The sequence below is a fragment of the Ovis canadensis genome, chromosome 14 (genome assembly GCF_042477335.2).
Source record: "Ovis canadensis isolate MfBH-ARS-UI-01 breed Bighorn chromosome 14, ARS-UI_OviCan_v2, whole genome shotgun sequence".
NCBI lineage: Eukaryota > Metazoa > Chordata > Mammalia > Artiodactyla > Bovidae > Ovis > Ovis canadensis.
The window spans coordinates 61,140,010-61,152,415 of record NC_091258.1 but is presented as its reverse complement, the minus strand read 5'-3'; the positions used below and the strand labels follow the sequence as shown (position 1 = coordinate 61,152,415).

Below are 12,406 nucleotides of genomic sequence, written 5' to 3'. Positions count from 1 at the left end.
GCCTTCAGCTGAGGGTAATAGAGCAGAGAGAGAGGGAACCAGGAAACACAAGACCTTCTTGGAGTTGTGAACTGTATCTTACCCAGAGATCTCTCCAACTCAGGTGATATACAATATATAACCATCTTACTCTTTCAGTCAGTGCCAGTCAGGATTGTGTTACTTGCAACCCAAATCTTTCCTTACTGATATATATATATATATATATATATATATATATATACACACACACACACACACCCTATGGCTGATTTCTCAAGGCTGGTCTTCTCTTCATTCCCACCCAGGGCTGTCAATACCCACCTTCATAGTCTTGGTTTCCTCATCTGTCTGCAGCCTCAACCACCCCCTAAGTCCTTGCTCTGAGGGTCCGGTGACTTCCTGCTTCCTTTTCCTGGGTGTCCCTTTAGCCCTTCACAGCCACCATATTCCAAACAAGCCTCAACATCTCCCTACAAATTTGTTTTCTTACAGGGCCCCCACCTCGGGGGCAGCTGAGCATTGTTGGACCTTTCCCTGGCCTTGTCCCTCCCAAGTCTGTAAGCCTTATGGCCCGTCCACCTGGCCTTCTGAGCATCCCTTGACTTGCCCCCTCCTCCCCTTACCTCAGCCTCACCCAGACCCACTGTCTCCTGCTTCATTCCTGCCCCAGCCTCCCCTGGGCACCCAGCCTCAGTCTCCCCCCAACCCCACAAACACACAGCAGCAAAAGCCCAAATCTAACCATGGCCCTCTCCTGCTCAAATCCCTTCCATGGCTCTCTAGTGCCCTCAAGAAAGAAGCCAAATTCCCAAGATGGTCATTTAAGGACACTTACAATGTGCCCACATCCAATGATAATACTGCATTATCTTCCTCATGTGTAAAGTACCCAGAACAGGGCCTAGCCAAAGAGATCATCCCAGAATAACATGGCAGGCTCTGTGAAACCATCTTTTGAACGATCATTATTGCCATTTTACTCATGAGGAAACCAAGGAAATAGGGGCAAAATGACCACCCAAAGACACGGGCAGGACACCGCTGAGTTGGGATTTGAGCCAAGGCAGGCTGACTCCAGCTGGAGAAGGGCATGGCAACCCACTCCAATACCCTTGCCTGGAGAATCCCATGAACAGAAGAGCCTGGTGGGCTACAGTCCATGGGGTCGCAAAGAGTCGGACACGACTGAGCGACTAACACAGACACAGGCTGGCTCTAGAGCCCAGGGAACGTAATGTAATTAGTTCTTGGTAAACAGGAACAGCTTCTACGATGGTGTCTCACTAAAAGCAGTACCTTCCACACTGGGCTAGGATCCCATCTCAGCTTCCTGGAAGACTCTATTATGCAAGCCTACCCCAGGCATATCAGAATATGTCTAGCTCCCTGGACACACTGGAGCAAAATGAGTCAGGTACACCTTCTGCCCCAGACTGACTACTCTTCAGATTTCAGGCCTGAGTGCAGTTGCCCCTTCCTCCAGGAAGCCCTCCCTGACCTTCCCGGCTGGATTGGGTACATTCCCTGTGCTTCCTCTACCCCAGCTCTGACCACTCTGCGCACCTTCCCCTGCCCCCACTAATGAAGTCCTGCCTGTTATGAACTATCACTGAATGGGAGACAGGGCAGGGAGCCCCATGAGAGCAGGGCCCAGAGCATCTGGAACACTGTGGTGGCCCCAGCGCTGCCCAGCACGGATCGGCACAGAGGAGGGAGTTTTGAATGAGGGAATATATTCTTTCCACTTGACCCAAGAGGTGAATCAAAGCTCAGAGTGGGCCAGTCATGAAATGAGGTCTAAGCCCAGAGCCTGGGAGAATTAGCAGGTGATGAGTGGCTATTTGAGTGAGAGAGGCAGATGGCGCGAGGCAAAGACTGAGAAATACAGAGTCGGTGAGAAAGTTAGGGAAGCAGAGTGTGCCGGGAGGCGAGAGGAGGGGCAGGGGAATCGAGGCAGTGTTGCTTCCTGGATCGAGGCGGCACTCAGGCTGGTCAGACAAAGGGCAGACAGTGGAGGCAGGGCCTCAGGAACACCAGCGTGTGCTTGTAAATGGGCCAGTCCATCGGTTCCAGTCCCAAGGGCCCCTCAGCCACAGGCCTGGTCTGCAGCTGCCCCGACACTTGCCCCAGCTACCTGGGGATGGAGGCGTAGTCCACGTGCGAGCCGGCTGTGAGCTGCTGGTGTGGCTCGGGCTCGGGGCTCAGGATGTCCACCCGGTCATCTTCCTCCGCGAAGCTGGTGGGGCACGGAGTGGGCAGCAGGATGAGCTCTGTGAGGCCGTGAAGGTCAGACACACGGCGGAAAGTCTGCACCAAGAGCACCATGGCGACCAGGCCCAGGAAGAGGTAGACTGCAGAGATGGCAGAGAGGCAATGAGTGGACCCAGATTGCCCAGATCATGGCCATGGGGCTGTGGGATCCCCCAGGATGGGGCTGTGACTCTCAATGCCTCATCCCTCTGGGACAGGGCCAGGTCACCCGCACACCAGCCCTCAGTCCCCAGCCAGCCACCCCACTCACCTGTGACTAACAACTTGTAGACAGCCCGGTAGGGCTGGCCGGGGGCTTCTCCCGGCACGTAATCACCCAGGCCGATGGTGGACAGAGAGATGAAGCAGAAGTAGAAGGCGTCCAGGAAGCTCCAGGCTTCCTCAAGGTGGGCAAAGATGGCAGCTGGCACCAGGAAGCAGACGGTCACCACGACCCCCAGCAGGATGGCCAGGTGCCAGCGGGCTGCCTTCCGGGGGGCACAGCCCCAGTGCTGGCTCACCCAGGACAGGGGCGTGTGGGTGAGCAGCAGTGACAGGCGCTGGGCAGAGGCGGTCAGCAGCAGCATGGTGGCTGGGACGCCCAGGAGCGCAAAGGCGATGGAGAAGGCCTTGCCCCCGTCGGTCAGTGGCGTCGTGTACCCGTAGCCTGCGGGAGTCAGGGGGAAATCCTTCGGCCCACTCAGCATCCACTCTGGAGTCTGTGATTGCTCTAAACTGAGGACTAATTTCAGTCTCAAAGCCACCCCTCCCAGACTCTCTTATCTCCGGTGATGGCACCTCCACCCTCCCCATGGCTCAGGCTGAGAGCCTGGTGTCATCCTCAGCTCCCTCGTCACTCACATCCACTCTGTTGTCTCAACCTTTGCACAGAGCCCAAACCTACCCACTTTCCCCCTCACTCCACCCAAGGCTTCATCCTGGTCCTGTTCTACCGGCAGCCTCCTCCCTGGTCTCCCTTCTCCCCCCATGCAGCCAGAGGGACCCTGTGAACACGGGAGTCAGGTCATGTCCCTCCCCTGCTCAGGGCCCTCTTGTGGCTCCATCTCAGGTCAAAGCACTTTGTCTGGTGACCCACGGGACGCCACACAATTCAACAGGGCAGCACACGCCCTGCAGGGGATGCAGGTTCTATCAGGGGAAGGGCCCACATGCCCTAGAGCCCATGTTCCACAATGAGAAGCCCACACATCACAAATAGAGAGTAGCCCCCTCTCCTCAACTAAAGAAAACCCACGTGCAGCAACGAAGACCCAGGGCAGCCAGAAATAAATCAATTTTTAAATGGGTGTGACAAGCCCCACCGTGCTCTTGGAGGACTGTGGGAACACAGGAAGGTCAGTATGGGTGTGAGTTCTGCAAACAGAAATACGACAAAGGGGAATTCAGGTGTTGGTGAAACTGGCTCACTTTGGCAATGCGTAATTTCCCAAATAAATCAAACCAAAGGGTCAGAGATATGACTGGGGTGGTAAGGGGCCTGATTCATGTTGACAGTAAAATGTCTTGCCCAAAAGACCACAGATCCAGCCTTGTGGTCCATAAGAAAGTGTGAAAGCATTGCCCATATGAGCAGGCTTTCCCCTGAGCCTATCTTCCACACAAAAGGATCCCCTGGCTCTGACTTTTTAAAAAAAACAACAACAAAAAAGTATTTATTTATTTGATCAAGCCAGGTCTTCTTAGTTGAAGCATGTGGGATCTAATTCCCTGACCAGGAATTGAACCCGGGCCCCCTGCATTGAGAGCATGGAGTCTTAGCCACTGGACCACAGGGAAGTCTCCCCCCTCGCTTTTATATAGTCAAAGGAATTGAAAGCAGGGGCTCAAGAGACACCTGCACAGCCATGTTCATAGCAGCATCCTTCACAATAGTCAGAAGGTGGAAACAACCCTCGTGGCCACCGATGGGTGAATGAATCAACAAAATGTTAAGTACAAACAATGCAATATTATTCAGGCTTTGAAGGAAGGAAATTCTGACACAGCCTACAACATGGATGAATCTTGAGGATATTGTGCTAAGTGAAATAAGCCAGTTGCAAAAAGACAAAGCTTCTGCAATTCCATTTATATGTGGCACTTAGTGCAGCCAAAATCACAGAGACAAGGGACTTGGTCCACTGTCTAAAACTCAGTGCGCTCCCAACCAGGGGGCCTGGATTTGATCCCTAGTCAGGGAACTAGATCCCACATGTCACAACTAAAGATTTTGCAGGCAGCAACAAAGACTGAAGATCACGTGTGCCACAACTAAGATCTGGTTACAGCCAAATAAACGAATTAATTTAAAAAAATAAATAAACATTAAAAAAAAATCACAGAGACGGAAAGTAGAACAATGGTTGCCAGGCGTCGCAAGTGGGGAGTTAGCATATACAAGGGTATAGATTCAGTTTTGCAAGATCCAAAGAGTTCTGGCGACTTCCCTGGGGATCCAGTGGTTAAGAATCCACCTTCCAATGCAGGGGATGTGGGTTTAACCCCTGGTCCCACTGAGGGACTAAGATCCCACATGCCTTGGGGCAACTAAGTCTGTGTACTACAACTAAAGAGAAGCCCCTATACCACAACAAAGACTTGATGCGGCCTAAATACATAAATAAATATTTAAAAAATAGAAGTAAAAAGAGTTCTGGAAATGGGTGCTGGCAATGGTTGCACAACAATATGAATATACCTAATACCACTGAACTGTACACTTAAAAGTGGTTAAGATAGTAAATTTTATGTGTATTTCTTCCCAGTTTAAAAAAAAAAAAAAACCTAGGGAAAAATAAAGGATCCTCTAGATCTTGCTGGATATATGGCTACTGGGAATAAAGACAGCTAGATGCGGTCTGGAATAATTTATGGCCAAGGAGATATAGATGAAACAAGCAAGTAACTTCAGAAAGTGTCCTTAAAGATAGAGATGCCTATCTCCCTTCTTTACTCCCTCCTCCTGCTGACTAGATCACAGACAGGAAGGCTGGAGCTGAGCAGCCATCTAGGACCATGAGATGAACTTGGGAAGAGAAACTGCGCCTGGCTGAGAGTTATATTGGAACCTGAGGGTCTCTGACCATGCAGCACCAATTTGGTCTTGGACTGACTCCCTTGAACGTGAGCAAGAAATAAACTCCCATTATATTTAAGCAACTGTTATTTGAGGTTTATCACTTATGGCTCCAAGCTTCATTAATACAAGGATTTTGATGGAGAAACTCCAGCAGCCTGGCTGAAAGAACAGGTTTGCAGATGCCATGAAATCCTTATAAACAGAAAAAATCAGAGTTAGAATAGAGTTGGGGGCGGGGGGGCTTCCCTGGTGGTCCAGGGGCTAAGACTCTGGACTCCAGATGCAGAGGGCTGGGGTTCGATGCTTAGTCAGGGAACTAGATTCCACGTGCCACAACTAGGAGTTTGCATGCTGCAAAGAAGATCGAAGATCCCTTGTGCCCCAACTTTGACCCGGGGCAGCCAAAAAAATAAACAAATATTTTTGAAAAACTAGTGAATATTTAAAAAAAGAAAGAAAGAAGAATAGAAAGTGGGCCATGAGCCTCAACTTGCTACTTCCAAGAGTTGAGTTCAAAGTAGCTTTGTTATATGGTCCCTGAGTGATATTGGCCAAGTGACTTCTCTCTGAGCCTGTTTCCTCAGAGTACTTGAAAATGGCCTCATAAATGATCCCTTCCTTGAGTACAGGTTGGGACAGGGCACCTAGCATAGTCATGGAAAGAGTCAGCAAGACTGTGATGCTCGCTCCCTCTCTGCATTCCCAGTTCCAAGCGGGCCAACTCCTCCAGCCCTGGCCTCAACCGCAGCAAGGCCGCCTGAATCAGCTCCAGGCCTCAGATCTTTCTCAGAAGACTAGGGCCTGTGACAAGCCCAGGAACGCTGTGGGAGAGGCCTCTCTGAATGTTGTTGGGTTTTCCATTTCTCTAGATATATTCAGGGCTCCCGGTTTCACCAACAGCCCTAATGATAAATGAGGCTCTGTCAATCTCAGTTATTATTACTGGCATGTCTCATGGATACAGCCTTCCTGCTTGACCAAGCTTGAGTCAGGCCCCTCTGAGTTCTCTTCATGATTAAACCCAGTTTTAGCAGGAATCCTAAGTTAAGAATCTGCCTGCAGTGTGGGCGATGTAGGTTCAATCCCTGAGTCAGGAAGATGCCCTGGTGAAGGGAATGGCTACCCACTGCAGTATTTGTGCCTGGAGAATTCCATGGACAGAGGAGCCTGACAGGCTACAGTCCATGGGATCGAAAAGAATTGGATGCAACAATGCCACTAAGTTTATTTAGGGAGAATCCCCCACACTTGACATCTGATCAAATTTCTCATTATTCACCACTTGTATTGAAGTCCTTGGCTGTCTTTAACAGGAATCCTGTTAAGCCAATTTAGCAAGAATCCACCTAGCGTCCATATCCCCTCTTAGTACTTTTCCATCCACTAGTCCCCTCCTTCTGCTCTCAGCTCTAAATCTCCAGCTATTTTTGCTATACTCTGAATTGAAGTCAATCTCTCTCCCCTACTGCAATAACTTACCATTTTTAAGGAATGTCAGAAATTTTTTTTACAATATACATGTATCGCCCTTCATCATGCATGGAAGCCTAAGGAGTAGTGTGGTGCACTGGTTAAGAGCATGGGACTCTGGGGAATTCCTTAGTGGTACAGTGATTAAGACTCCATCTTCCAATGCAGGGGACTTGGGTTCGATCCCTGGTTGGGGAACTAAGGTCCCACATGCCACAGGGCAGCAAACTTCATGTGCCACAACTACTGAGCCTGTATGCTCTGGAGCCCGCGCTTCACAACTAGAGAAGGTCTGATGCCATAACAAGAGAAGCCTGCCTGCTGCAACTAGAGAAAGACCACACCACGTGCCACAGCAAAGACCCAGCGCATCCAAAATTAAAAGAAAATTTTTTTTATTTAAAAAAAGAGCATGGGACTCCAAGGCCTAACAGCCTCGGTTCAAATCTGCACTCTACACTTCCTAGCTGTGTGGCCTTGGGCAAGCTGTCCAACCTCTCTGGGCCTCAGATTCTATTGCTAAGAAATAGGACCACACACAGCACCTGGCTCACAAGGCTTATTGTGATGAGTGAGTAAAGTCCATATGTGGTGTGGTTAAGTCTTCTACCAGTTCTTACTATTCCTGTGAAGTAGGGAGTGTAATTATCCCCATTTTACAGATGACGGAGGACACAGAAGACTAGAGATCAGCAGTGGCTGAACAGGAATCTGAACCTGTGCCTGCCTTGAGTTTGGCTTCTTCACCTGTCCTGCCTGGGATGACTTCTCAGAAGCCAGGATCTAGGAGGAGACAGGGAGAGTGAAGCCCCGAAGCAGGTTGGGCAGGCCCAGCCAGCAAGTGGGCAGCGTCTGTGAGATCCAGCCCAGCTGCTGTGGCCTGGTTTGCTGATCCACTTGACAGTGACAAAAGGGCCTCACGGTGACAAATGGCAAAGGCTACTGTCCGTAGGGATGGGGAGTTAGGTATGTGGGCTAGCTGAGCCCCAGACCCCTCCCCAGTCCAAATCCTAGCATGCTGAATCACCAAGCCATGTCCAACTTTTTGCGACCCCATGGACAGTTGAGCCCTCCAGGCTTCTCTGTCCATGGAATTTTCCAGACAAGAATACTGGAGTGGGTTGCTATTTCCTTCTCCAAGGGATCTTCCCAACCCTGGGACTGAACCTGCATCTCCTCAGTCTCCTGGATTGGTAAGCAGATGCTTTACCATTTGAGTCTCCTGGGAAGCCAGATCTTAGCAAAGAGGCAAAGAGGAAGTTTGGGGGCTGGGGAGGGGTTGTGGGAGGACCAGCAGAGCCTGACAAACAAAGGGATTTTCCAGGTCTGAGGAGCGTTGAGGTGAGGGATTTCCCAGGTAGGGCTGAGGGAGGGGTGTGTTGGAGTCCAGAGAAGGGGATCTGTGGGGTCCAGTTAGCAATCTGAAATCAGAGGCCAGTGTCCTGATTTGAAACAGATCCTGGTTTGGGGCTGGGTCCTGGGTCCAGAGGAAAAAGGGGGACAGGCACCAGTGGTATTACAAATGGGATTAGGAGGGGAGGTTCTTAGGTAGAGGGGGCTTCTGAGCCCAAGGATGCCTGAGGCAACATGATGGGGGGAGACAATGCTAAGGGGATGATGGGAGGGGGTGTGTGTCTCATGTCCTGGCTGAGAGTGTCCAGGGTGAAAAGTGGTAATGGTCTTGAGTGAATAGTGGGGAGGGTTCTGGGGTACAAAGAGCCTGGAGCATCCTTGATGGAGGGAGAGTCCAAACCAGGCTGGGACAGAGTTGGGGCAAAAGGTTCCAGCTGTGGGTCTGGAGGAGACTAAAGGGGTCCCAGGTCCCAAGGAGGTTCCCTTTCTTGGGAAATTCATGGTGGACAGGGGGAGTCTAGGGGCAGGGGCAGCAGGTTCAGAGAGTAGAGTCTCTGGGCTGGTACCCTGGTTGAGGGGGGGGGTGGATTCTTGTCTCAAGGATAGCATGTGTGACCAGCATTGGGGTTCCAGGTACTTAGGGGCTCTTACAAGGAGCATCAGGGCCCAGAGATTGGTGACAGTCTCAGCTAGGGTTGTCACATTCAAAGAGGCCCCTATAGAATTCCCTGGTCGTCCAGTGATTAGGACTCTGAGCTTCCACTGCAGAGGGCACAGGTTAAATCCCACATGCTGGGTGGAGAGGTCAAAATAAAGAGAGGCCCCCATGGGAAGTCCCTGGTCTGAAAAACACTAGGGGTTTTCGCTGGAGCCGTCTTGGGACTGGAGGAGTGGAAGTCCTGGGTGAGGACCTTCCGGTTAGAAAGTCAGTGGTTCTTCCTGGAAGGCGCTCGAGTTCTCTCCCACACTTCCACAGCTGAGGGCTGCAGAATTGGAAATCACAGGTTTAGAGGGAACAGGGGTGTCCCTAATGGAAGGGAAGCCCTACGTTGAGGGCTACCCCAATACAAAGGAGATGCCAAGAAGGAGTGGGATGTGAAGAGGGGTCCTGCGTCTAGAGTCAGGGCTACCTGCAGGGAAGTATGACAATGGTCAGGAGGAGGGCAGGGGCCCTTGCTGGGGAGTGGTCTAGGTCCAGAGGGGTGGAAGTCTGAGATGGATTCCCTGGGTCTCTGCTGAGGGATCTCTCCTGGCAGTAAGGTCTTTAGTGACAGTGCCTGGAGAGGGTCTGGAGATTCAGGGTCCTCACTGGGCCACCAGGGTCAGGAGGAGATTGGGGTAAAGCTTCCGGAAGGACATATCCCAGAAGGATATATTTGCAGAATCAGGAGACAGTGTTGGAGGGGATGGAGGTCTGAGCCAGAGAGAAGGGCGGAGGTCCTGGGGGGCTAAAGGGGAGAGGGTCTCAGGCAGAGGGCCCTGGGTTCTCAAAGGAGGTCTCTGAGGATTGTTCTAGGCCCAGAGGGGACTGGACCCAGGTTTCCAAGGTGGCTAAGGCAGAGGAAGGGAGCCCTAGATGCTTGCCAGAAGGTACTCTGAGGATGATCCTGGACCCAAAGCGAACTACAGGACTTCCTACTGGGAGGAAAGGTCTGGATGGGGACTTCCCAAGGTGGAGGATCCCACAAGTGTGGGTCCCAGGTTCTCATCAAGGGGTTTTGAGGGGATCCTGGGCTCAAAGTTAACTGAGAATGATCTGCTGGGATCGGGGTACTTTCGTGGTGGCTCTGGGGTCCCTAGGGAGGCAAGGGGAAGCAGGGGGTCCCGGGTCCTCGTGGGCCGGGGGCTCAGGGCGGCGCTCACGTACCCACGGTGGTGACCAGCGTGCTGGCGAAGAACAGAGCCGAGGCGAAGTCCCAGGTGGGGTCCGAGGCGTTGGCAGACCCGGAGGCATTGGCGAGCGCGGCGCGCCCCAGCCGTCCGGCCGCCAGCACCCGCTCCACGAAGGCGTCCAGGGCAGGGGCGGCCACACACGGGCTGCGCCGCAGCAGCTGCTGGCGCAGCATCCGCAGCTCGGCTCGGAGGCGGGTTTCGTGCGGCCCCTCCAGCCGGGCCACCAGCAGCGCGCCCAGCACCAGGTACGCGATGTATGCTGCCAGGGCGCCCGCCAGGAGCGCGCCCCGCCGCATAGCTCAACCGGCCGGCCCGCGGAGCCCCCAGCCGCCCCGCTGACGTGGCCCCCGCCTCCCGATCGTCCGGCGCCGGGCTTCAGTTCCGGGAGTGCTCGACGCGCTGCCACCAGCGACCCAAAGAGGAAGAAGAGAAAAAAAGGGGAGGGGCGGAGGTGGAGGAAACTGAGGCACGCCCCACCGCCAGGTGTGGGCACCGAGGGGGAGGAGCCCAGCGCTCACGGACCTAGGAGACCGGCAGGGTGCTCCCTGCCCCTAGCGGGCGGCTCCCTATGCCAGAGAGAATCCGAAAACTCCTTTACGCCCGCGGACCGAGGAGTCGCTGCCCGACTGCGCCGCACCCGGGCGCTTGGCTGAGGGGCCAGAGGGACAAACTGAAATCCAGCTCTCCATCCACTCGTCAAGTCGTGCGTTCTGGAGTGGGAATGCAGCCACCTGGCCGGGGCGCCACAAAGGGGGCACCACAGGGCCAGGTGTCACCTGTGCCCTCACAGACTGGGGATCCTTGCTGCTGCTTCTGCTAAGTCGCTTCAGTCGTGTCCGACTCTGTGCGACCCCATAGACGGCACCTCACCAGGTTCCCCCGTCCCTGGGATTCTCCAGGCAAGAACACTGGAGTGGGTTGCCATTTCCTTCTCCAGTGCATGAAAGTGAAAAGTGAAAATGAAGTGGCGCAGTTGCATCCGACTCTTAGCAACCCCTTAGCTAGTCACTAAATCTTTACTCGGCGCCCACTTTGTGCCCGGCCCTTTCCTGGTTGATGCCAGGGAAACAGCAGTGACCAAGGCTGTCCTGGGTCCTGCCCTCAGGGGGCTCCCAGCACTTCAACAGAGTGACAGACCAGAGGGTCAGGGGCTGTGATGAGGCAAGCAGAGAGACAAGGGCTGGGAGGGACTGTGGAGCCAGGACTCATAACTGAGAGACCAGAACAGTCTCACGTTCCCCAGAAAAGACAATGTCTCACAGGAGGAAAGGGAAAGCCACAGCGACAGGGTCACTTGCTGACATCCTTCCGGAATACTACTCAGAAGTCATTTCTACCATTATCTTTGCCTGAGATAACTGGAGGAACTGAGGGACAGAAAAGGATAGGCTGAGGGGGAGAAAGAGGAGGAGACAGAGTTAACCAGGGAGAGACAGAGGGCAGACACAGGAGAAACTAAGGTAACAATTTTCAGGGCTCCTCACTAGCAGGTGCACCTGTGTGCGCTCAGTTGCGGAGGGTTATAGTGTTTTTGGGAAACCAGGTTAAAACACAGGAGCATTTTTATGAATTTGGGGGGAAATGTCTAAAGATAGTGTTAAAAAGAAAACCAGAGACCCCAAATGTGTCCCTTGTGCTAAAGCCCATGATACCAACACATTAGTGAAAGTTGCTCAGTCGTGTCCGACTCTTTGCGACCCCACGGACTATACAGTCTGTGGAATTCTCCAAGCCAGAATGCTGGAGTAAGTAGCCTTTCCCTTCTCCAGGGGATCTTCCCAACCCAGGGATCAAACCCAGTGCAGGTCTCCTGCATTGCAGGTGGATTCTTTTAAGAGCTGAGCAACCAAAGAAGCCCCATGATACCAAACCTAGATTTTAATATCTGACCTAGCTGCAATTTTGTCCTTCCCCAGGAAGGTAATCTTAATCAGCCAGTTTGGAATTTCCTGGTCAGCACCAGTAAGGTAATCTATCATATGGGACCTCTCCATTTCTACACTCCCCACTCCCACCCCCAACTCCCACCTACAAGAGTAGAAGTATTCTACATGATAGATTCTCACCTTCCCCCTAAAAGAAGGTGACCTGGCCTGAAACAATTCTTTCTTTTCTTTTGTTAATAACTTCCTTGCCTCCTTTCATAAAAACCCTGCGTTTTGTACAATTCCTACAAACTCCCTCCTATTTACTAGATGTGAGGCTGCCTAATTCATAAGTTGTTGAATAAAACTCGTTAGGTCTTCATATTTTCTCTGTTTAATTTTGTTTTTCAACAATACACCTCAAGAAAAGACAACTGGTTCTTCCCATCTAACTTGTTGGATGTCCTTTTGTCACTCTAAATAATCACTTTAATACCGAAAGTCTGGCAAAACT

General features: G+C 52.2%; 1 protein-coding gene across 1 annotated transcript; it reads right to left on the bottom strand.

The window, feature by feature from the left end:
• Nucleotides 1-1,698: 1,698 nt before the first annotated feature.
• Nucleotides 1,699-10,969, bottom strand: KCNK6 (potassium two pore domain channel subfamily K member 6). The gene is made up of 3 exons (XM_069550610.1): nucleotides 10,002-10,969; nucleotides 2,504-2,899; nucleotides 1,699-2,333 (listed from the first exon to the last, which is right to left on the bottom strand). The coding sequence occupies exons 1-3, from the start codon at nucleotides 10,321-10,323 to the stop codon at nucleotides 2,113-2,115; spliced, it is 939 nt and encodes a 312-aa protein (XP_069406711.1). The 5' UTR covers nucleotides 10,324-10,969; the 3' UTR covers nucleotides 1,699-2,112.
• Nucleotides 10,970-12,406: the final 1,437 nt, after the last annotated feature.

Excerpts from the sequence above, each read along its gene's own strand:
- KCNK6 (XM_069550610.1), bottom strand. The coding sequence starts at position 10,323 with ATGCGGCGGGGCGCGCTCCTGGCGGGCGCCCTGGCAGCATACATCGCG. Across the intron at positions 2,900-10,001 it reads CACGCTGGTCACCACCGTGG|GCTACGGGTACACGACGCCA; the intron begins GTACGTGAGCGC and ends TGACTCCCGCAG. Across the intron at positions 2,334-2,503 it reads CTACAAGTTGTTAGTCACAG|TCTACCTCTTCCTGGGCCTG; the intron begins GTGAGTGGGGTG and ends CCATCTCTGCAG.